This window comes from Patagioenas fasciata, chromosome 1 (assembly GCF_037038585.1).
Source record: "Patagioenas fasciata isolate bPatFas1 chromosome 1, bPatFas1.hap1, whole genome shotgun sequence".
Lineage (NCBI taxonomy): Eukaryota > Metazoa > Chordata > Aves > Columbiformes > Columbidae > Patagioenas > Patagioenas fasciata.
In genome coordinates this window covers 173,942,637-173,966,490 of record NC_092520.1, presented here as the reverse complement: position 1 = coordinate 173,966,490, position 23,854 = coordinate 173,942,637, and the positions used below count along the sequence as shown (strand labels likewise).

At 41.1% G+C, this 23,854-nt stretch overlaps 1 protein-coding gene across 1 annotated transcript in view; it reads left to right on the top strand.

The window, feature by feature from the left end:
• Positions 1 to 23,854, top strand: part of GUCY2C (guanylate cyclase 2C) — a 47,768-nt gene that overhangs the window by 4,744 nt on the left and 19,170 nt on the right. The window contains exons 4-15 of the mRNA XM_065853136.1: positions 915 to 1,130; positions 4,976 to 5,097; positions 5,914 to 6,010; positions 8,834 to 8,948; positions 10,164 to 10,299; positions 12,641 to 12,726; positions 13,160 to 13,271; positions 17,578 to 17,659; positions 19,963 to 20,068; positions 20,617 to 20,679; positions 21,488 to 21,559; positions 22,507 to 22,611. Coding sequence (XP_065709208.1) covers positions 915 to 1,130; positions 4,976 to 5,097; positions 5,914 to 6,010; positions 8,834 to 8,948; positions 10,164 to 10,299; positions 12,641 to 12,726; positions 13,160 to 13,271; positions 17,578 to 17,659; positions 19,963 to 20,068; positions 20,617 to 20,679; positions 21,488 to 21,559; positions 22,507 to 22,611 — 1,312 coding nt within the window. The remainder of the gene's footprint in view (positions 1 to 914; positions 1,131 to 4,975; positions 5,098 to 5,913; positions 6,011 to 8,833; positions 8,949 to 10,163; positions 10,300 to 12,640; positions 12,727 to 13,159; positions 13,272 to 17,577; positions 17,660 to 19,962; positions 20,069 to 20,616; positions 20,680 to 21,487; positions 21,560 to 22,506; positions 22,612 to 23,854) is intronic.

The window sequence follows — 23,854 nt, the reverse complement described above, 5'->3', positions numbered from 1 at the left end:
AGCTTTTGGTCAGCCCTGAAGTGGTCAGGTGGTTGGACTTGACGATCATTGTAGGTCCCTTCATCTATTCTATTCTATTCTATTTTATTCTAAAATCAGTCAGAAAAAAGTCAATTTCATTAGTGACATACTCTCCCTGGCAATACTTACTATATCATCTCTGTCTGTTTCTGTTGCAACAAATATAAACCCTGTAATTTGGTAAGTGGGCTTTACCTGGAAAATAATTTTTTTTTTTCACAATAATGCCAACAACTCTAAATGGCCCTGTCATAGAAAAATACCGCACAAGAAACAAAATACTTGAAGTCTAGTCTGATAAGATTGCAGCATCTAGGAAAATACTTTTACCCTTAAAAACTTATTGTCTCTGTGGATAAAAAATAACTTTGTTTTACAAATTCTGTGCCAGCAGAGGATTTGCTTAGTTTTACTCCCTAACTGCTGTTATTGTACAGCTCTTAAAATATGGCATAGTTAAACTAGAAGAGTTTTCTTCTGAGTTGTAGGAGTAAAGCTTTTCTGACAGCAAAAAGCTGTCGCCCTCCAGCACTGCTTCAACAGAAAGATCAAATCAATCCAATGTTAATGGCAGCTGGGGAGCAGAACTGGATGGGTCCTTAAGCCTTTGGATTCCTGTCACAGCCCTTGGGCTGAAATGGTGCATGGTACCCAAACTGGGGATTTGGGGGCAGTGAGACAAGGTATGTGGACCAGGCTCAACAGGGCTTTTCAGTGCCAATAGTGACTTGAAATCTGCTTGTGTTCCTGAGGAACCTTCTGCTTCAGGCACAAAGTGCTGTTAAACTAATGCATGGCACAAGAGGAGAGGGAGCTGAGGATGAAAATCATGTGGTAGCTGCCTTGATGCGACAACAATCCATTCAGACTTGTCCTCTTGTCTCTCCCTTCAGAGTTGAAACAATACTGAGCCTGCCTCTGATCTCTGTAGGGAGTTTTGGACTGTCCTGTGACTACAAAGTACACCTAACTCGCCTTCTGACCCCAGCCAGGAAAGTGAATGATTTCTTCTATTATTTTTGGAAAGAAACTCGCCTGCCATTCAAAACCACAACCTGGGAATCTGCCTACCTTTACAAGAGGATCAACAACTCGGAGGCATGCCTCTGGTAAGATCTGGATCCACCTCTGACCTGGCTGTTGATAAACTCTATCTCCATCCTTGGACATTGTTCTTACAAGCTCTCCTTTGAGTCCTACGTTTTGGGAGGTGCCTTATGGCTTTCAAGGAAGGAGAGAAGGAAAAGATTAATTATGCCCGTTAGCTGTACTATCTATCTGAATGTTGTGCTCAGTCTACTTTTAGGTGTTCTCAAGTCTTGGCTTTTCCTGTGGGCAGCATAGCTCATGCGTTGTCCCTGCTGGAAATACCTGTTTACTACATCCTCGATGTAAATAGTGTGACATGAGACACTCCTCTGTTAGGCTCTTCATAGGTGCCTTTTTAGTTCAGGGGTCTTATCAAGCTCTTGTAATGTTTCTCCACATTAAGGGCTTCAATCTGTGGGAGCTATTGTTACTCCAAAACATTTCCAAAGTTCAAACTGTACCTTTCTTTGAAAAAAATTCTCCCCAATGATTGCAGAGTTTAAGCTGTGCCCTCATCAGTTTGGGGCAGAGGAGACAGTTTTCACTTTGTGACATGAAACATCAGCCTGTGCTTGGTTCTCAAGAATGCTGGGTTTTCTCCTTGACTAAAATCAAAGGCTGTTTTTAGTAAAATAGATTTTTTTATATACTGATATTTATCATTACTCTCCTATTATTGACTCGATTAATTTTCAGCTTGTGAGTGTTTCTATACTCTTTTTTTTAAAAATTTTTTTAGATTTTGGGACATAAAATGCTGATTAATGAATAAAAAATGATCATGTTTCTCCTACTACTTTTATAAATGTAGCTCAAAGGGAGCCAAGAATTCATGGAAACAACTATTATTTATCTTTCCAATTCATAATGTAAGGAACTTGCAGACTTGGGAAATGGGAGAGGTGTCTGAGGGCTGGAGGAAAACAAATGTCACTCCAGTGTTCAAAAAGGGCAAGAAGTAGGACCTGGGTAACTATAGACCTGTCAGCCACACCTCCATCCCTGGGAAGATGAGGCAACAACTTATCCTTGGTGCCATCTCAAAGCATATCGAGGATAAGAGTGTCTTTATTGGCAGTCAACATGGCTTCACCAAATGGAAGTTGTGCTTGACCAGCCTCATTGACTTTTATGAGGGCATAACCAGGTGGCTAGATAATGGCAAAACAGTGAATGTGGTCTGTCTTGATTTCAGTAAAGCATTTGACACAGTCTCCCACAGCATCCTCGCTGCTAAACTGAGGAAGTGTGGACTGGATGATTGGATAGTGAGGTGGACTGCGAACTGGCTGAAGAAAAGAAGCCAGAGAATTGTGGTCAATGGGGTAGAGCCCAGTTGGAGGCCTGTGTCTAGTGGAGTGCCTCAAGGGTCAGTACTTGGACCAGTACTATTCAATATATTCATCAATGACTTGGATGAGGGATAGAGTGCACTGTCAGCAAGTTTGCTGATGACACCAAGCTGGGAGGAGTGGCTGACATGCCAGAAGGCTGTGCTGCCATCCAGCGAGACCTGGACAGGCTGGAGAGTTGGGTGGGGAAAAATTTAATGAAATATAACAAGGGCAAGTGTAGAGTCTTACATCTGGGCAGGAACAACCCCAGGTTCCAGTATAAGTTGAGGAACGCCCTGCTAGACAGCAGTGTAGGGGAAAGGGACCAGGGGGTCCTGGTGGACAGCAGGATGACCATGAGCCAGCACTGTGCCCTTGTGGCCAGGAAGGCCAATGGCATCCCGGGGTGCATTAGAAGAGGGGTGGTTAGTAGATTGAGAGAGGTTCTCCTTCCCCTCTACTCTGCCCTGGTGAGACCACACCTAGAATATTATGTCCGGTTCTGGGCCCCTCAGTTCAAGAAGGACAGGGAACTGCTGGAGAGGGTCCAGCGCAGGGCAACAAAGATGATTAAGGGAGTGGAGCATCATCCTTATGAGGAAAGGCTGAGGGAGCTGAGTCTCTTTAGCTTGGAGAAGAGGAGACTGAGGGGTAACCTTATTAATGTTTATAAATATTGAAAGGGTAAGTGTCACAAGGATGGAGCCAGATCTCTTCTCGGTGACAACCAAAGATAGGACAAGGGGCAATGGATATAAACTGGAACATGGGAGGTTCAATTTAAATTTGAGAAGAAACTTCTTCTCAGTGAGGGTGCCAGAGCACTGGAACAGGCTGCCCAGGGAGGTTGTGGAGTCTCCTACTCTGGAGATATTCAAAACACACCTGGACGGCTTCCTGTGTAACCTCATCTAGGTGTTCCTGCTCCAGTGGGGGGATTGGACTAGATGGTCTTTTGAGATCCCTTCCAATCCCTAACGTTCTGTGATTCTATGAACATTTATGACTGTATTGGCTTCAGAGCAATATAAGCATCGACTTACAGAATATTTTGTATATATATATTTTTTTCTGAATTAGGGAGCCTAAAACCTGGTCTCCAGTTCACTGTTTTGTAGATATTTATGGGCTTTTTTTATTTCTTCCTTCTTTTTTTTTTGGTATAGACAGCAACTTGGCCAATTATGTCGTTGCTTTAATTACCTCTCTGATGCTTTGATATATCAGTGCACTTTTGCTTTTCTCTTACTATAATCACTATTTCTACATGTTTGCAACTATAATTGCTGATACACTACACACACTTCAGCTAAATCCCTTTAAGCCTGCAGGTTTCATACCTTTCAGGGAAGTCAATGTATGTAAGTTATCTCCCAAGTGTTTCTTACCTTGTCTTTATTAATACTTCTGCTCAGCATCTTCTTCATGACTTCAGAATTGTTCAATGTAATTTTCTTCATTGTTGAATTAACAAAAAAAATTAAAATTTATTTTGTATCTCTGCCCATTTTTCATCCTAATGGAGTTGTAAAAATGCATCTCATTCTGCTTTAATAGCAACTGTCAGCTTGAAAATTTTTGACCTGTCTAATTTAAAAAATCAGTTTTTGCTAAGCATGAGTTATACTGCATGGGCTAGTTGTTTTCCCCATGTATGCATAAAAATAGGTGAATACTGATAGTGATAGCAAAATCAGGTTATGTCTCAACTATGCATATGTTCCTTTAAATTAATGGTTAATGATTCTGTTCCTGAAAAAAACAAAAGGAAAGCAAAATAGATTTAGTAGTTTATAGGACTGGGATCTCAGTGTTCCTAGATCAAAACTTAAGCTGTTGGAAAACAAAAGGATTTCTTTTGGTTTTCCTTCTGCATTACCTTTATTTCAAACAGAATGTCTCTTCTCAAACATAACAAGTTGAGACAAGAATAAGATACAGGAGGTGTCTGGTTTTGCTTAATGTTTTTACTAGCTTTTACTTGTATTTTTTTGCTGTCCTCATTTTTCCCCTTCAAATTTTAACTAACTCAATATTAGGGGTATTTTTGTTGCAACTTTTCTTCCTTTGCTTCTCTCACAGTCAGGGTACATGTGTGCTTTTTATCTCAGTTCATCCTGCAGCTCCCATTTACTCCTTTGAACCTTCATAGGTGTCTTCTGATATTACCACTGATGTCTCAAAATGGCAGAGCTTCCTGGCTCTGCCTCCCAGTTGGTCTCACTTACTGTAATTTCCCCATATCCCTCATTTCTTTTCTTAATTGTTAATGCCTTATTACATCACTGTATTCTCCAAATGCATCCTTTATATGACCAGACTCAAATACCTTGGAGTGACTTTCTCAACAGTTTTAAGTCTTTCATGCCCTGTATTGCTTTTCTCTCTTCTATTGCTGCAGAAAAAAGTGTTCCATACCACCTTACAAACACTCTTGTGTCCTGGAAACATTTGATCTTGCATTTTGGCTTATTTAGGAGAATATGAAATGTTAGCAATTTTCTGACAGTATTTGTGCTCTCTTGTGTCAGGTACATGAATGCACTAGAGGCTGGAATCACAGAGTTTTCTGAAAAACTGAAGTTCAAGGAGACTTTAAGGACCCCGGAACAGCTTAGAAGTACTGTCAAAGATCCAAACCGGAGAAGCAATGGTAAGGAGGGGTTGAGGGTGCACTTGACTTCACAGATAAGTTCCTTTTCCCAGGAAATCAGACCTACACCTTAGTTACATTTTAGGGACAGTCTTTCCACATAAATGATGGAGAAATACAGATATACCATTTCACATGGATGCAAACATAAAATGGCACAAAGTTCCTAGATTCCTCTCTCCATCCCCATAACACATGAAGGAACATACAGGTTCCAGGGAGCTTCTGGAGTGAAGTATTCTATCTAGGCACAAGCTCAATTTTGTGAAAGATTCGGAAATCTAGGAATCACAACTCCTCCTAAGAAGGGTGTTAGATAACAGAAGAATGCTTAGTTCTCTACCATCTCTGTGTTTGCCGCCCTGGTACATATATGGGCCTCAACTGTGCCATCAAGGGGCACTTCTTCTGGAAGTGATCCACCTAAACTAGAAAAATGGATGAGTAAATAAATAAAAATCTTCTAAGACTAAGCACCTGGTATCAGCAGACTAAGTGAGTGCAAGAGTTATAAGTAAGCCAATGAAACTATTAATTGAATGCCACTTAACTTAGAAATGTTCATATTCTGTAGCCCATATTGCATCAGAACTGCTAATGCTTATTTGAGTGAGATAATGGCAATGCTCTGGTGCAATCAGACAGGAAAGTTTGCACCTTTTAAGGCAGCTTTTACCACTTTCCCTCAAATGTCCTGGTTTCACTACAGAGTTGCTGTAGCTCCATGCCTGGGTCCCTGCACAGTGGGAGCAGGCAAATGTTCTCTTCTTGTCTGTGCCTTTGACCACCTTGTCTCCATTTTTGCCCAATCTGTAGTGATCATCACGTGTGGCTCTCCAGCTGACATTGGCACAGACCTGGGGATGGAGGAAGTGGATAAGGACATTGTCATCATCTTGATAGATCTCTTCAAGTAAAGTATCACCTTTGCTTTTCCTCTTTCCTCTGCGGTTTGCTGAAGGCTGGAGATAATGGAAATAGTCTGAGTGGAGTTGTTTTGTTGAAGAAATGCTCTCTCACAAAATGTTTTTTGTTGCCATTTTTCCTTATGTCATGCCATTTTTCTAAGATGCTTGACACATCCTCTGCAACATCCCCTTTAGATGACATAACATTTTTCTAAGGCAGTGACAGAGCAGGTAACATCAATACCATCCTGTGAACTCCTCAGTGCAGGAAACCATAAGAGAACCACGGAGCCCAGAGTCAGAATGGTCATAAGTTGTTCATACGAGATATTGTACGTTTTTCATACACCCCACACAAACAGACAGTTATATAAATGTGGCTTGCAGTATATTTTTCTAAGCTATGTTTATTCCATTTAAAAATTATTCAGAAGAGTTGTACAACTGTCTCTTCCACTTTATAGCTCTTCTACTTTATAACTGTCTTTTCCACATCTTTGTAACTACACAAATCTAACTTTTCAGAGACATTTCTTAGTATTGTTTTTCTTAGTTTTATTTTTGTGTTGCTCAATTTTTATCTTTAATTACTAATTACAAAAATCATTATAGATGAGGACTGATACCAACTGGACTTATCAACAGCAGCTTCAAAAGCTTTGTCTGTATACAAGGACTGAGGATTGATCTCTGACTCTAAGCCTAAGTGACACAGCACAGCTCACATCCATGTGGCTAAGTGTAGATGCCCAAACTACTTTTTGAGTATGGCTCTGGTCACCACAGCAAGACTAGGAGAAAGCTTGTGGGCCTAGATGTAAACCACGCCTGGGACTGTGCTGGCAGCTTAATGGTATGGATGATCACAGGGCAAATGTATGTGCCTGTGTCTCAATCTTGTTTATTTTACTGTTTATGTAGCAAAAGAATCTATGAACTTCCAGGGCCTGTGGGACCTCCCAGCCCTCACATCTAAAGCTGCCCTTGACCAGGCAGGGCTGAGGCACTTTGGATTGACTTCAGTCATTTAACCTTTGGATTCAAACTGGAGCCTGTGGTTCAAGAACCAACAGGATCTTCTCTCTCCTGTACACTTTCATGTTCACAATATATATTTTTCAGCAGTGCCTATAAGAGCTTTAGACTTTACACTGCTGTAGCCAGGCACTAGGAATCCCCAGTTGCTTTTCCTGAGGCAACTGGCCACATTTCCTTTTCTTTTTTTTTTTTTTTTCAAATGTGCAATGAGACTACATATGTGAAAGCTTTTACTTAATGGTGTTGCACGTATAATTGTTGCCTCACAGTAGATGAGGGTGATTAGGGGCTTCTCTGCTGTGATATGCATCCCTCTGACACACCCAGCTGGCTCAGCCCATTTTATATGCTGCCCTCTTTAAATTTACTACATACCCTTGATTTTGCTGAATATCCCAAACCTTGTTCTTCTTCTTAAAACAGAAATGAAATACAGACAAGTGTTAGATGCAAACTCAAGCTGTAGAAGAATACAGTAGGCAAGGTCCTATGCTTCTCCAGGAATCTAGTCCCTCAGACGAAGTGATTGATTTAAATTTTCTTCAGCTCTGAGCCCTCTGGCAGCCAAGACACAAACACAGTGTTTAAGACTTCCTCAAGGGAGGTGGGATGTTGTAATATTAGCCAGTCTGGTGGAGCCTAATGAAGTTTCCTTTTCACCTGGCTAGTTTAATCCAAACCTGAATGAAAAGCACTTCAAAATTCTTCAGGGTGAAAAATACAATGTAAAAGTCAGAAGATTCAGTGAAAGGCAGGGACAGGGCTCTGGTGTCATGATCCCATCTGATGGCCATGGAGCAGAGCCTGTGGTCTCCAAAAATTCTCAATACATTACTGAGTGGAAAAAAAATAAATAAATCAAATATTAATAATGAGAGAAAGCTCATACTTTTTTTTTTTAGTTAATCTAGCTATAGCAATGACAGATGCTGCCACTTGACACTGATATCTATTGCTAAATTCCTCTATAACAGAGGTGTAAAATATAGGAGTGGTTACATTTATACAGTCCTAACACTACATTTGGCCCTTTGAAGGCAACTGAGAGGCTGATGTGGCCTCCAGTGAAAATGAGTTTGACACCCTGCTCCATTAACATTTGTATCCAGTGGTTGCCAGACTGCGAAGCACTTCCAGATGGCCTGTCAGGGCAATGAAACTGAAGATACCTGAAAGCTATTTCAGCTTTTCTGCTTGTTGTAGCATATTTTTCAAGTTCACATAGTTTCCTCTGATTTTCCAAGCTCACTGAATTAAATAAGTAAATCAATAAGATGCTCTCTTCACCTCTCCGATTGTTTCACACCCTTCTGTTAAATGCTTTTAGTGCAAATCCTGCTGTGATCAATTCTAGCAGGAAATATCAAAATTAGAGGAACATGCCAAAGAGAGCAGAAGAGGTCAGAAATATGCACAATAACATAAAGGAACAACAGATTGCAATACTGTGGATTCCAAGAAGAGACTCAGTTTTAATAAACTCCTGCTTGAAAGAAGAGGAAACAAACAGAACAGAAATAAAACAGTTACAATAACAACAATAATTCACTGCAACCTTTCAGTTTCAGATCACCAGTTCTCTTTGATGTTACCTTTTAATGTAGTTAAGCACAGAAGCTGGCATCAGGGAACGAACAACACAGAATTTTGTCCATGATGAAATTTTATTTTTAGAACTACTGTTTTAACCTGTTAAATAACAGTGTCGCCAGGGGGAGAGAGTGATTCTGTCATGGTTACACTGCTCTTGTTGCTGATTGTTCATGAGGTTCTTGTGCTTTGCTTTGCAGTAACACATACTACAGGAACAACATCTCAGACTATTACATGCAGAATGTTCTTGTCCTGACTCTGCCACCAGCTAATTACAGCTTGATTACCGAAAGCACTGAGGATGCCAAGCTGGTAACCACACTATGTTATATCTGATTATTGCATTCAGGTCATTCATGTTCATGCACTAGGAAATGAAAACTAAAAATGCAGCTGTAATCACCTCATATCATGCTTCTGTGATGATATTTTCTTACATTATTGTAGGATGACCTTTTGTCCTGTCGTGATTTAAAAATATGATATCATAATGCAAACATGCAAGCTCTCATATTGCTGCTTTGTGAAGTTCAACTCAAGCTTTTAATTTGGTTTGCAAGTGTCATGGTCAAGGGGCATGAGGGAGACTTACGGGTACGTGGCCTTCTGACTCGGCTTGTAAGTGAGTGACAATCTTACATGTAGCTGCAAAGCATCACCAAAGGAAGACCTAAAGGTGTAATCAAGATGTGAGCATGGAAAGTTCAGAACTAATAATTGTTGACTGATTTTTGTGTACAAATATGTATAAGCAGTAGCAAACCACTGCTGTTTCTGTCCAGGGGTTTCCCAGTTAAACTTCAAAAACATGAACTTTTCTTCTTTTCCCCTATAGGGAAAAGGTAAATATTTTTAATTTCCTGAAAAACAGAAACAATGCAAACCCTATGTCTGCCTAGTGAAACTGATATTCCTGCTGTCTGCTCAGGAACCAGGCTCTATACCTACAGTTCCTCTCAGTATTTTTGGCTTTGAACTCCAGCTCTCCGGCAGGCAGCCCGAAGCTTCTGGATGGATTTATAGGGCTTCCAGATCGCACAGCCTGGGCTCAGGGCATTTTGGGTGCCAGCTTTATGGCAGGCTGCTGGAAATTATGGCACAGTCCCTTGTCTCTGAGCTGTGGCCATCTGGAAGTCCAGACTTGCTGGCATCACACTGGATTATCTGCACGGAAAGTCTAATCCAAAGCCAGGGGCTTTGGGCCCCACTTAGCAGATCCGCCCAGAACCTACAATGTAGGATTTTTATAATTGTTTACACCAGGATCAGCATGCCAGGTCTTTACATTGGCTTCTTTAAAGTTTACACCACCTCCCTGTCTTCATACACCAAAAATATATTTTGTTTACCTTTATTTTTCCAAGTGAGAACACTTATGTGGCAGTGCTCACCTACTCACTCAGTGTCTGGAAGATTCTGATCTTCCATGCTGGACTTTTTGCCAAATGGAGACCACCAAAGATACTGTAGCTTTAAGGCAGAAACTTGAACTCTCAAGCTCCCATTTTTCTTTTTCTCCTGTTCTAGATGGATGATGACTTTGTTGTTGGCTATTTTAATGCCGTCTTGCTGTTTGGACATGTTCTGAAGACATTTATCTTCTCCCAGAGCCCAGTGTTACCTCTCAGTTTCATCAACGAATTCCGAAACACCACTTTTGAAGGTAAAAAAAGTACAGTCCTGTGCAGGGTTCACTAAATTGATAAAGGAAAAGAAATTTATTTTTAAGGACTCTTAGGATAGGTCACTTCTACACTAAACAAGTCCAAGCCCTTCAGGGAGTTGTGGTTTTTTTCCACTTTTTTTTCTTTTTCTATCTATTTTTCCAAGGATATCTTCAGTATTAGCAGAAGCACTGCATAGCAGTTGTGCAGAATCATCTCAGCATATGCAACACAGAAGAGGTAGAAAGTCAAAATAATGATAATTTGAAACATAACAATTAGCAACAGACTGTCTGAGGACCGGGCTCCTTTCTGGGCTGTTGTGTCTTTCCTACTGCTTTGAAGTACAAAGCACATTTAAAGAATATTGCTGCCTAAGGAGGGGTGGGGGAAGGAAGAGAGACAGAGCTTCCCAGCCAGCAGAGATGGAGGACAGGGAAGAGGACCTGAAGCTGGTCTCATTCTTTTGACAAAGAGCTGAGCTCTTTATAGGGAGACTATTTGGAGAATGAGGAAGGAGCTGGAACAGCGAAGCATGTAGGCAGGTTTCAGAGTCCATGTTTCTTCCAGAGGCAAGCTGGCATTCAGGTTCTTAACTTGTGACAGTGGCATTTCACAGCTTTCCCTCAAAGGTCTAGCCTTCACTTGAGGCCAGAACATACTTAAAAGCAAATTTAAAAGGCCTATAGACACGGTTCTTAGGGACATGGTTTAGTGCTAGAGCTAGGTTATGATTGGACTCGATGATCTTGAGGATCTCTTCCAACTGAGATGATTCTATGATTCTATGACATATGAAATATGATTGGCATTCAAAATTACTCTGAAGTTTACTTAGCTAAGCTTTAATGAAGTAATTTTAACCTTTTTGCAGTTTACAAAGCCATTGTAGACTTGGGTGTATGCGGTGTGAGTGTAAACCAGATGGCAATGAGTTGGCTCTTAGTCAAATTTCTGTTTCCCCTCATAAGTTGTCTATCACCAGCAGGCTTTTGTAGGCCACAGGCTTAAAATCATAGAATTTGATAATTAGAAAAAGACAAAGGCAAGACTTACATAAAGGAGTGACAACACTCTCTAGGAGCGAAATCCCATCAGAGATCTGTACCAAAACAACAACTCAAAGCTTTGTGTTTCCATCCCACCTGCTTTCAGCAAACTTACGCATAGAAGTTCCCCAGATTTTCCTAATATGGCTTGACAGGTTTTGGCCTTATCTTTGCTTCAGTCATATGGTATTCCAAACCTAGCAAAATATAGTTTACTAATTCCTCCTGGAGACGCCATCCTTTTTTGAGTATCATCTCTTCCTTTTCACTCTAAATTTGAAAAGTAAACTCCACAAACTTTTTTACTTATCTGAAATAAAACTTGCACTGTAATGCTCCATGTTAATTATCAGTTTAGTTTAACAAAAGTGCTAAAACTGAAAGGTGTTGAACCACCTTCATTCTTTCCTGTGCTGGAGGCTGGTAGAGTAGGGAGTCCATACAATAATTATTTTCATACTAAGAAGGTGGACCATGAAAAACATAGCATCACTTTTTGACGTGATAATGGAGAAAATTCCTGAACTAGAATAATGGTGATGCTGAACTTTAGGAAAAATAAAGTCATCAGCAACAGTAGCAAACCAGCAATCTGAAGCTGGTTAAAACACTGTCCTGGAAAAATAAGGGAAAAAATGAAGGTAAGACTTTCAGGAGTAGTGGATATTGGCTAAACTTGTACTCTCGTTCAAATTACTGACTTCATGAGAGCAAAGTCAAGCCACGCTGAGGGACTTAGAAAGTTCCACCTTAAAATCCTTGGAATGTGCTACATAGGCAATTCCTCAATCTGCATGTTTGCTGACATGGGCAGTAGGTTAAAGGGAGAAAGAACCTGATTACAAGAATATTATTAGAGCTAAGCACATAGCCTTCAAAAGAGTAAGGGTAATGAAAGTATCCCTATGTTTCTTTTCTTGCTGATAGATTCAAACTGCATGTGGAAACAGGCAATTTCCCTTCTCACATTTAAAATGATCCCTTCAAGGGAGGTTACTCTGACATTCTTGGCATGTGGAATAAGCCAAATGAATACATTTTTCTATAGCTAGATGGAGACTTTCCTCTTCAGTGCAGTCAGTTCAACACTTTTTATTGGATTTTGTAGAGAAAATGTAGCATCCCATTAAGGGAGAAATAGTGCCACACTAAGCTGCTATGTATTCTAGCATGTACATAAAGAAGAAAAATATCCCGAGCATCAGAAATCCTTTTATTTGTCCCATACTTCCTGCCACATATTTGTGTTTCTGAGAATGCAAGCTCTCTAACTAACTCCTTATGTCCACAGGTGTACTGGGTCCTGTGACTCTAGATGAATTTGGGGATATTGATAACAATTTGACCCTGCTGTACACGTCAGAGACCTCAAATTATGTACGTATGTCTAGGGAGCAACTGTTTGAGCTTATATATGAAAGGAGAAACAAAATGCCGTGTGCTATTGCATAAGAATGATGAAAATAACTACATCAGAGGTGGTGGCATGCCAAGGCATACTTTGCGTTCCAGAAGGGGGTCATGAGAGGCATGCTGGAGTCTGACAGGATTGATGTCAGCTGGTGATTCAGTAAGTGAATTGCAGCTGGTACTTCGTGGGGCTGATACATTTATTTTCAGAGAGGGGGGAGGAAAGAGGAAGAACATGGCAGCCAAGCATACTGCCAAGCTGTGGAATACACCACCGTAGCAGAAAGAACAAGAATTCCTTGGAGTTTGGGCAATACGTTTATTAAGGGTAGTTGGAAGCAAGGGACAAAAGAGGGAGAGCATAGCTGCTGACTGCATTTCTTCCCTCCTACACCCATAGTTCATACCGCTTCTGTATTTCAACACTCAAAAGAACGAGACACTCATGGTGACTACCAGTCCGGATTTTGTCTGGAAGAACCACAAACTGCCCAGTGATATTCCAGACTCTGGTGAGACATCCATTAAACCTCCCTCTTGTTTGAAGACAAGTCACACAGTCCAATGATCCATCTGCTGTGCAATTCAGCATGCTACCTTCATACTGTCCCCAACCAGTGATGCCAAGAGCTGAGGACAGAACATCATCTTTCCTACCCCTGCCCCAGCGTCCCATGTTCTTTGCATGCAGCCCAATTCTAAATGTGCATTTCTGTTTAGGCACTACCAAGTCTTTCATAGGCTTCTTACTGTACCAGTGACTGTGGGGAATACCATGGCATGTTTTGGAAGAGGTGACCCCTGAACATAAAACCTTCACCAGAAGATGGTGGTGGTATGAACTGTCTGAAAGACTGTCCAGGAAAGGCAGCAGAATTAAGGTTATGAGGAGTTATTTGACTCCGCATTTCTATATCACTGGTGCAGCACAGTGGCTTCTACTTCCCCCTTTATCCTTGTACAGAGCTGGGGAGAGAACACAGCACTGTGCAGATGCAGAGTGCTTCTCTGGAGGGGTCTCTTAGATGAGCTGGCCCTTTGCAGAAAGACCATGGGAAAATAGTTTCTTGCTCTATCTCCGCTCAAACTTAAGGCTGAAATCCCAGAAAACACCACTTTTCTTTTGAGTTTTTGACACAGTTGAACCTATTGTAATTCAGCATAGCAGAGCACAGCCTTGTCAGTCTGTGCAGATTGGATTGTTTCCCTATGTAGATTGTTGCCACATGGTGACTGGCAATGGAAAGGTGTCTTCTTTGGGGTATGATATGCAGGATAAAAATTATTGCAGTGCCAGTGGTTGCAAGGGTTAGTGCACAACAGGTTAGTTTTCACCTGAGTCATTCCCATCAGTGAGTGTCCAAAGGTGCCGCTGTTAAAGGTCTCTGCTAAAGGCCTGCACTGGTTTGCTGTACTGCTTACCTCCACTAGAGAATATTACAATGCAAAACAATAACTGGAGGAAAAAAACACCTTCTGATAACTTAAAGTGGTACATGGATTAAATCACTTTTATTGCTCAGTAAATTAAATCAGATGGCTTCAAATTAGGGCTTGCTGCTCAACCCCAGCCTTCTCATGTTGCTCCAGTCCCATTCTCATTCATCCTTTGGTCCCCACAAGATGCTGTGTTGTCCAGAGGATCTCTGTTATCTTTACAACATTCCCTGAGTACATCGTTGTTTGAAGCTGTTGTACAAGGGCAAAAGAAAAATGTTCAGGAATTGCAGAAAGCCAGTGCCTACAAACTAGTAGCTTAACATTCAGTGCTTAATGAAGGCCTGGCTTTGTGGCCAAGCTATACTAAGTCGAAGTAAAAGCACCTCCCACAGGTACTTGATTATTTTGTTTTCACATTTTTTTAGAAATAAACTTTCCTGCAGTGTAATTATAAACAAATATATTCTACCAAAGTGCAACCTTTTATGGCCAAATTCAAGTATGGCCAAAGCCAGTCAAAACTTTCGAACCAGAAATATGTTTTTTTTCCTCCATAGAGGCAAACAAACCCAGCAACCAGAGCACTGCTCCTCCCTAAACTATAATTGAGAACAGCTGACTGAGTTCTGCTACCCTGCTTCCTCCTAGCATCCCTTAAAAAAAGGAGATTTCATCCAGATTTTGCCATCATTCAGGAAGTATGAACCCTCACTCTAAACATGGATAAGGCCAGCCTTCAATACACAAACATTTCTGATTCCAGAGGACCTGAAATCAGTAAATTTGTGATGCACTCTCGCTTTGTGTGTTGTAATACTGAGTGCCAGGAGGTGGTAGCAGAGCCTCAGGAACGAGAAATTGTGGTTCCCACAGCGCTTCTGTGGCAACTTCAACCTGCTGATCGTTAAGCTGTAAGACACTATTCACAAAGCTTAAGTTTTAGAGAATTCGTAGGAAATGGCTTTGCACATTCTCATGTATATGTTGTTTTATGGTGGTAACTTCATGTTCTTCCTCAGTGTAGGGAAACTGTAGTGCTAACAGTTTTCAATGGAGAGCATCAGACTAATATGAAGTTACCAGGAGGCCCTCAGACTGATGCTGGGGTGAACACACAGAAAGAAGGTGGAGAAACATGATACACAGAACAAAAATTCAAAGCCATTAAGCTGGGTCAAATATCTAGAGTTCTGTCCTGGTTTTGTTAAAAAACAAGTTTCTCTTTTAGTGAATTTGCCTGTCAGCTAAAGCCTTCATATTAGCTGCGTTTTCCTGGAGAACCAGACACATGTTTTGGTAAATCTAGCAATGGAATGCAAACTTATTGATAAGCACGGATGGACATCTCTTGAGAGGGACAACGAGAAACAAGTGATCAAGAAACTGACCAACTGTGTATAACATTCCATTCACGTGAATACTTCATATAAAAGTGGGAGATCACGAGGATCTCGTCCCTTTTTCCTTATGGCCGACATTAGGAGAGAACCTTGCCAGTCGTCCCTGCGAACTGAAGCCTAGTGAGAGACTGAATCCAGCTCTGGTTGGCTGCAGAGTCCAATCCAGGACTTTGGGTGCCGGCTCTGCAGTTGCTGAGACTTTCAAGATTGGTTTTGTATATTTTGTATTATTTTCTCTATTCTTATTAGTAGCATTAGTAAAACATCTGTAACTTTTCCAACTCTCTTCTCTCTGTCCTTCTTTTCCTCCCGATCGCCTGTCCTGAGTGGGAAGGGGGGAGAGGGAGGGGCAAAAGGCGGAAGTGGAGGGGGGAGAGGAGGTTAACAATACATCTGCCAGGGTTTGATTGTCACCCCCTTTTTTGCCTGAGAGATATGCTCGGTACAGTAGGTACACTTCAGACATGTGGCCACCAGACAAAGCTCTGCAGTAATGGCCTGTTGCTCTTCAAAGGAATTTGGTGGCTGCAACTTTCCTTCCCACTATCCCTGAGCTCCAGGAACTGACTCAAGACAGGCTTCAGTTCACTTTTCCACATTAAGACAATCAAAATTACAACCTTAAGTAATCAGTTCCCAGCCTTGCCAGTTCTGCCTCCCTGCTTAGGACTAGGACCCTCATGTGCTCTGTGATTTTGGATCTGAGTCCTCAGATGCCTGAACAGCCTGATTTTCAAATTTTTTGGCACCTGGCAACTTTCAGGGACACTAATCTGGCAGCTTTGTGCTGCATCAGATTAATTTCCCTCCACAGAATATGAATTTCACATTTAAGAGTAGAGTCCACTCAGTACCAATTGTCATTCCAACACAGTGTCTACAGACGTGTTCAGAAATGAGTCCAGAATCTGCAAAGCTCTGCCTACAACAGCTGCAAAATAATTTTGAACAACTGGGCCAATGAGGGGAGAATCTAGGTGTGAAATCTTGAAAAGTTTGTGTATGTTAAAAGCTGTACCATGATTTTAATCTTGATCTCTTCTTGGATAACAAGTTCTTGTGAGAAATGTCTTTCAAATTCACACGTGGCTGTACTCTGAATCAGCTGAAATTCTGTGTGGAAGCTGTAGTCTTCAGGTGTATCCCATCCTGAAGCAAATAATATCAGCAAAGACTTCGAATGATGAAGGTATGGGTAGTTGTGGAAAATTCACTGTCAAAGATGCACGTTTTTCTCACTGGGTGGATACCCAGCAGGATTGGAAAGGCATAAGTTATGAAGCCCGAATCAGAAAGTTATCACTGAGTATTGTGTTTAATGATAAAAACCGTAATGACGAAACCTTTGTTCCCTAGTTCAGACAAAGCCTTATCGAAAGAAGTCAATATACAGCCCATTTTGCTTTAGGTCCAGGGTATAGTAGGGAAAAACAATGTTTGCTGCCTGCCAGTGACTCTAATTTCAAATGGTCAACTGCTTACCCCATTTACATCCTTACATTCCTATCCCACAGAGAGTTGTAACCAACGTTTGCCTCCACCATCCACTCTTAAGAAGTTATTGAAAGGAGAAATCTGTCTACTTCATTTTTTAAAATGTGGTTACTAAGAAAAGTGAGCTTTATTCCTGGACTGTTTTTAAAGAGGAAACTGCAGCCTACCTGATGTAAGATTAAGTGCTATTAAACTCATCTCCCAGCTGAGTGTCCCTACAGAGTGCCCATGCCTTAGATGGGGATGTAAGACTGCACAGTTCTGGGTCGTGCTCCATCTCACTGTGAAAGAGGCAGGCACACGTCATTTCTAGGCAGTACTGGACTTTACCAAACCCCTCCATTTGGTTGTAACCAAGAATATCTCTCCTCAGCTACTGTGACTTGCATATGAGTGGTTGAAGGTAATTTCTTAAATATAATATTGTTTTTCAGTGTTCTCTGTCAAGTCGTTTATTTTTCAGTTTTTTTTTTCTTTTATGCAGGCCCCCACGCCCTGACCATTGCTGTCTTTACACTCACTGGAATTGTGATTCTGGTTCTGATCATCTCTCTGCTGATTCTAAGGTACCAACTCCTTTGGCTCTCTGTTTGTCCTTGAACAGTTTTCCTCCTAGGGCAATGCCTTTGATCTCTCCTTGAAGAGCCATTCATTGGCTTACCTTACATACCTGGGTGGTTGCCTTCACTGTGAACTCTGTAGTTTATGCCAAGTGGTGTTTGCATCCATAGTGTTGTTATGATGTCAGGTTAATGATCAAGGGAGAAGATGCAGCAAGGCTCAGAGGTTTTTCATCTGCTAAAAAGCTCTGACTCCTATACATACATAGAAACATATATCTCAGACCAGTCTTGAGACTTTCTCCACTTACTGTTGATCTTTAGCTTTCTTGGGGTTTAATCTATTGGTGACATGAAAGTTCAATCTAGAAGGAGGTATTTGTCTTGAGTCACCGCAGGGATCAGAACACCACAAGGTTTTGGTGTTTTCTTTGCATGAATCCACCCTGTTTTTCAGTTTCCTCCAACTCAGTCCAACTTCCCGCATACCAACTTTTCTAACAGCAAGACTTTCATAAGTATAACACAGTTCAGCTTCATCATCGTGGAAAAAGGAGAAATAGAAATCAATGATGTCTCTTTTTGCTGGAAGAGATGCCACACCATTTCCAAAGTACATGGTTTTCTTTCATATTAAAAAAAATGTCTTACCTGTGCATCTGTTTTCAGTAGCTCAAGTATCCCCCTTTGTCATGCATCAGAGAACTTCTGAAAAAGTGAGAAAATCAGGTCCTAAGAGAACTTGATTAGAAACAGGTATTAACTAGGGTCTCTTATTTTGAGTGGATCAATCTGCCTTGCCAGCTAAAGCTTTTCACAAGGGAAAAATCCAAGATGAAGATACACAACTCTTACACATTCATTTGAACTCGAGAAATGGAAGAGCTCATCATTGCCACATCTGAGCACTAACGTATAAACAGACAGGTAAAGTTTTTAATGGCTATTATGAGAACTGATAAAAATTTGTCTGGAGACAATTTGGACTTGTTGCAAAAGATTCTGTACTCTTCCATAGATGCACAAAGTCTAAACATTCTGTTTAGCTTATTACATTATTATTGTATACATATCATTGCAATATTCCCAAACATCAAATACAGAAGCTCGCCCTTTTAATATTAAAATAATAGCAAACTCCTTAACTGTAACTGCTACCAAATATTGTACCCCGGCAACGGAAAGAAAAGAGAGACTCAGCTATGCAAAAGAACAAAATGCCTCATTATTCCTTCTTTATCTCCCAAGTTCCTAGGATGCTCAAACTATCCCACAACTCCCTGTGTAGTTCTGACTGCTAAGTAAAAAGGCAAAGTCCTGAAAAACACATAACTAAATATTAGATCTAGCAGATTTTCATTCAGTTTGATATGTACTTAAACACCAGCTGATATCAGTTTGAATTGCAGTGCATCCTGGTGATACAACACAGCTTATGAGTTTGAACTGAGGAAAACAGTTCTTACCACAATTATTGGTCCCCCTTTTCTTACACATGGGAATTAAAATATGTTGGAAAAGGGAATATTTGTGTTCTCAGTCAATACCATGAGTTCTCCCATTGGAACATCTGTCAGGAGTCATCAGGGTGTTGGGGTTCCCCTGCAGTCTCTCCAGTCAGTCCTGGTTTTTTTTCAATAGAAGAAGGACTTGCATGGGTAAGTGGGTAGTTTGATGAGTGCTAGTCCTCTTGCAGCTTTTCTCTAAGACAGTGTCTGCTCTGAAGTTCTGCAAAGGAGATAGCAGTTTCTTTCTCCCTGTTCTGAGGGCTCTTCTCTCATTTTTACAAAATGTGCAGAATACAAGGGACATGCACAAAAACACGTCTCATCTCAATACTCTTTGTTACCTTCTCTCCTGGCGTTGTATTCACACCAGCTCTTATCATCCAGTGTTGGTACCGGGACATCCTTTCGTTCGCATTTGTTTGTGGGATCTCCCTTCAGAATACATTCAATAACACAAAGGAAAAGGTTATATAAAATCCAGACAGCTCTTTGTGCTTTTAATTGTTCTCACCTCCCTTGAGACTCTGGTAATTGCCTAGCAGTTATTCTGCTAAATCTCTTCTGTTCCTCTGCTATGTCTATGGAATTAAATTAGCATTCAGGCTTTCCTAAAGCTTGAGGAATTATAGCAGCCTCAAAATGGAAAACTGTATGAGAGCCACAGGGCTTGTGCTCAAGACTTGCCTACCTGACACTTGATCCTTGTGTCATCCTGACACTAGAAACCTCCCTGTCCTAACCTCCTGTTGTGGGTTTCAGTTCACTGGGAAGATATTCTGAATGAGTTTGCTCATTTTGCAGGAAGTACAGAAGAGATAATGAGCGTCGGTGGAAGAAATGGTCCCATATACCGCCTGAGGAAATTTTGCCTCTGGAGACCAGTGAGACAAGTCATGTTAGTTTGAAGGTAAGAGAAGCACCATGCCTGAAGCTGGGTCTGGGATTCTGTCTTCTAAAGACCATCAATGTTGGGATGTTGGCATGCTCTGATTACAATACAGGCTATGGATCTGGCAGAACTGGTATCTGGGGTGTTTTTTTTCTATTTTGATTTTTTATAACCCTCAATTGCTGTATTGAAGAAAATATGGGATTATTCCCCATCTATTGCTTCCTAATAGAATACATCTGTCTCCCAAGAGTAAAGGTCATTTTGTGATGAGAGAAAAGGCTGGGTATTGATTTCCAGTCACTCCCATGCCAGCAGTGTTATAACTCATTTCCCTGTGCTTTGTTATGCCTCTGAAACGCCCAAGAGCATGAAAGCAGCAGGTGGAGGCCACATCAGCCGTGGGAGTGGCATGGATGTCCCACACTGTGGGACATAGTGTCACTCCCTGGAGAGAAAGGCTTATGCTTCTCTGCGTGGCACACACTGACATTATTTATCTTTCCGGACCTGCCAAGTGGGGAGTGGGTGATAACTGCAAGTTAATTACTCTTCTTTGTTCTCAGATTGATGAAGATAAGAGACGTGACACCACCCAGAGACTGCGCCAAGGCAAATATGACAAGAAGGTAACCTGACTGCAGTGTACATGCTCCCTTCCTTGGCTTAGGTGGGCTCTTTCTGGAGGAGGTTGTTTCTCTCCACAGACAATTCTGCCTCTCCTGACCTTGCAAAATTACTTGACCTTATGAAAGGAACAAGCCATTTATTCCCTATCAGGTGCTTTGCATTTTGCTTACTGATTAGAGGTAAAATATTAGACTCCATGAAACTCTAGCCTAGTCCGGAAGTGCAGAAGCAGAAAGAGATGGACCAGAAATCTGATGCATTTTGGTACTGAGGAGATTCATGGATTAATGGAGGACAGGCCATCTACAAGGCAATTCTTGTGCATTCGGTAGAGCTACCCTGTTTCCCTGAAAAGAAGACAGGGTCTTATATTAATTTTTGCTCCAAAACTCATTACTGTTTTGCATGTATAGCTGCCTGGACAGAGTTTAAATTGTCTTTTTTTAATGAACTGTAACTAGGGCTTATTTTTGGAGCAGGGCTTATATTTTGAGTATCCTGGACAAATCCTGAAAAATCATGCTAGGTCTTATTTTTAGGGAAACAGGGAATCTGCCTGACTGAGATATGTTCATGTTGAGTTAAAATTAGCATCACTGACAGTTATAAATAGTTCTTGTCTACCTGGTAAATCTTTTGAAGGAAATATAACTCAGTAACTTATTAGCTGATTAACTGAAACTCCAACAGCAAAGCAGAAGGTAGGTGCTTCTTAAGTATATCTTTGTACAGACTTATGTTAGAAAAGAAGGACAAATTGCTGTTGTACTAAACCTATGAATTTTTACCCACTTCTTTTTTCTTCAGGTGGTGATCCTAAAGGATCTAAAAACCAATGATGGTAATTTCTCAGAGAAGCAAAAAGTAGAACTGAACAAGGTAACTGTTGTACATAGCTATTGGACAGTGCAGGGTGGGATGGAGTCTGTGAGTGAAACCATTGCTTTCCACTGTCAATTCCAACAGCCATTTACTTGGGCATGTTCGTGAGGTGGATGGGTAATGAGTTCCTCAAAGGATATTGCTTGATGAACTTTCTCTTTGTGTGTGTGGTCTCATCATCAGTTCAGAGTCTGAAGTGTATTCCAGTGAAGCTAAGGATGAATAAAGTAATTCATGCTCAGTCATACGGCCTCGCTAAATAAATTTTTATAGCTGACGCTAAAAGGCAGTGCACTCTTATTGCTCATGTCATGGTAATTCATTAGTAGTGAAATATTGTAGTTAAATCTTGTTATTGAATGCCAAGTGTAGCCCTGTAAATATAAGTAACTCTCTGCCAACTTGTGCATACAGACTCTTTCAAGATGAGAGGTTAATTTGGCTGCATTACTGCATCTTTTTTGAATGGTTTGCCTTTTTACTCAGCACAGCTATACTGTGAATTCAATAAGCTCTAAAAATACCTCCAAGTAAACTAAAGTTGTCTATATAAATGGACAAAGTCCATAATATCATGCAGCATCATTAGATTTTTATTACTTGCTCATTTACTGACTGATTCACAATATTCTGTCACTCATAATGGCTATTCTGGTCAGCTGGGAGGTTTGAGTACAGAGGCAATAATGGAGACCACAGTGAGCTCTGGAATTAACTTGCAGTATCCAACTGCAGCCACTCTTATCTCTCTAATCTAGAAGGCTCTGGAATGACAGATGTCTTCAAGTACTTAGTTCAGTGCCTTTGTACACACTGGTTTAAAGGAAATTCGTACATCTTACCAGGGCCTGAGATAAAGAGCCATGTCACACAGGTATCCTTGACTTGTGGTTCTGTACTAACAATGATGGCTTTTAAAAACAGATGCAATGTTTCTGCTCTAGCTCCTACAGATTGATTACTACAACCTAACCAAGTTCTACGGCACTGTGAAGATAGACACCATGATCTTTGCGGTGATTGAATACTGTGAAAGAGGTTCTCTGCGGGTAAAGAATTTTGCACATCTCCACCCCCAAATTATCAAATTTCAAAGTAATAAAAAAATCCCCATCTCTGTGTCTCTGGCCTTCATGCAGGAGCCATGGACTGAGCAAGTGGTGGCAGTTTTCTGACTCCGAGTTCCCTCTCCCTTGCTTGGTTGTCTCCAGCCTTCTCCAGGTGCTGCTGCAGCTACCATCAGTTTGATGGTTCTCAGCAGCCAGAGGATGAGGCGAAAAGTACAGGCAGAGTTCTGCCCAGACAACAGCAACAAACAGTGTTTGCATTGTCTCCCCTCTTGGGAACATATAGGATATAAATTTTCTTTATTTTCTAAGCTGTAACTGTTGTCTCTGCTGATGGCCTTGTGGACCTCACAGTGCCGCCAGACTGTGAAAGGATAAAGAAAATAATATATTCTATATTAATAAGGGACAAAGAATTTGAGTCTGGAATATGGCAAACCCTATGCTGTAAGGGACAACAGCTCTTCATTTATTTTTATAAAAAGAAATAGTAAATTTATGCCTGGCAAGAGTTATGGAAAGACTTGTGGTTTATTACTACCAATATTATTTCAGCGTGGTCTGCAGCTTCCTCACAGGGGAGGAGGAGGGGCAGGCACTGATCTCTTCTCTCTGGCGACCAACAATAGAACCCAAGGGAATGTCAGGAAGATGTGCCAGGGGAGGTTTAGGTTGGACATTAGGAAAAGGTTCTTCACCCAGAGGGTGCTGGAGCACTGGAACAGGCTCCCCAGGGAGTTGTCACGGCCCCAAGCCTGACAGTGTTCAAGAAGTGACTGGACAACACCCTCAGACACATGGTATGAACTGTGGGGTTGTCATATGCAGGGACAGGAGTTGGACTCAACGATCCTTGTAGGTCCTTTCCAACTCAGGACATTCTATGATTCTGTGATCATGAAGTAGTGATGACATCAGCTCTTCTGCAGGCACACATTGTCCCTGCTTCTGAGTTCATACAAACAGTCTCATCAGTAGCAGTGATTTCTGGAATAAACTCATAGCAAGGCAGCAAAATAACAGCTCTATCTCTAGTTCTTTTCTTGTAAACTGTCCTACTCATGGAGGTTTACTTTTAGCAATGGAAACCATAGCGGCTGGAAGAGTTGTGAATGACTGGCACTTTTAAGATGAAGGAAAAACCTACTTTGAACTCGTAAGGCCATGAGTAAATTGATAGGAAATTGACTGTGAGCACAGACCACAGAAATTCCTTTCCCTTCCT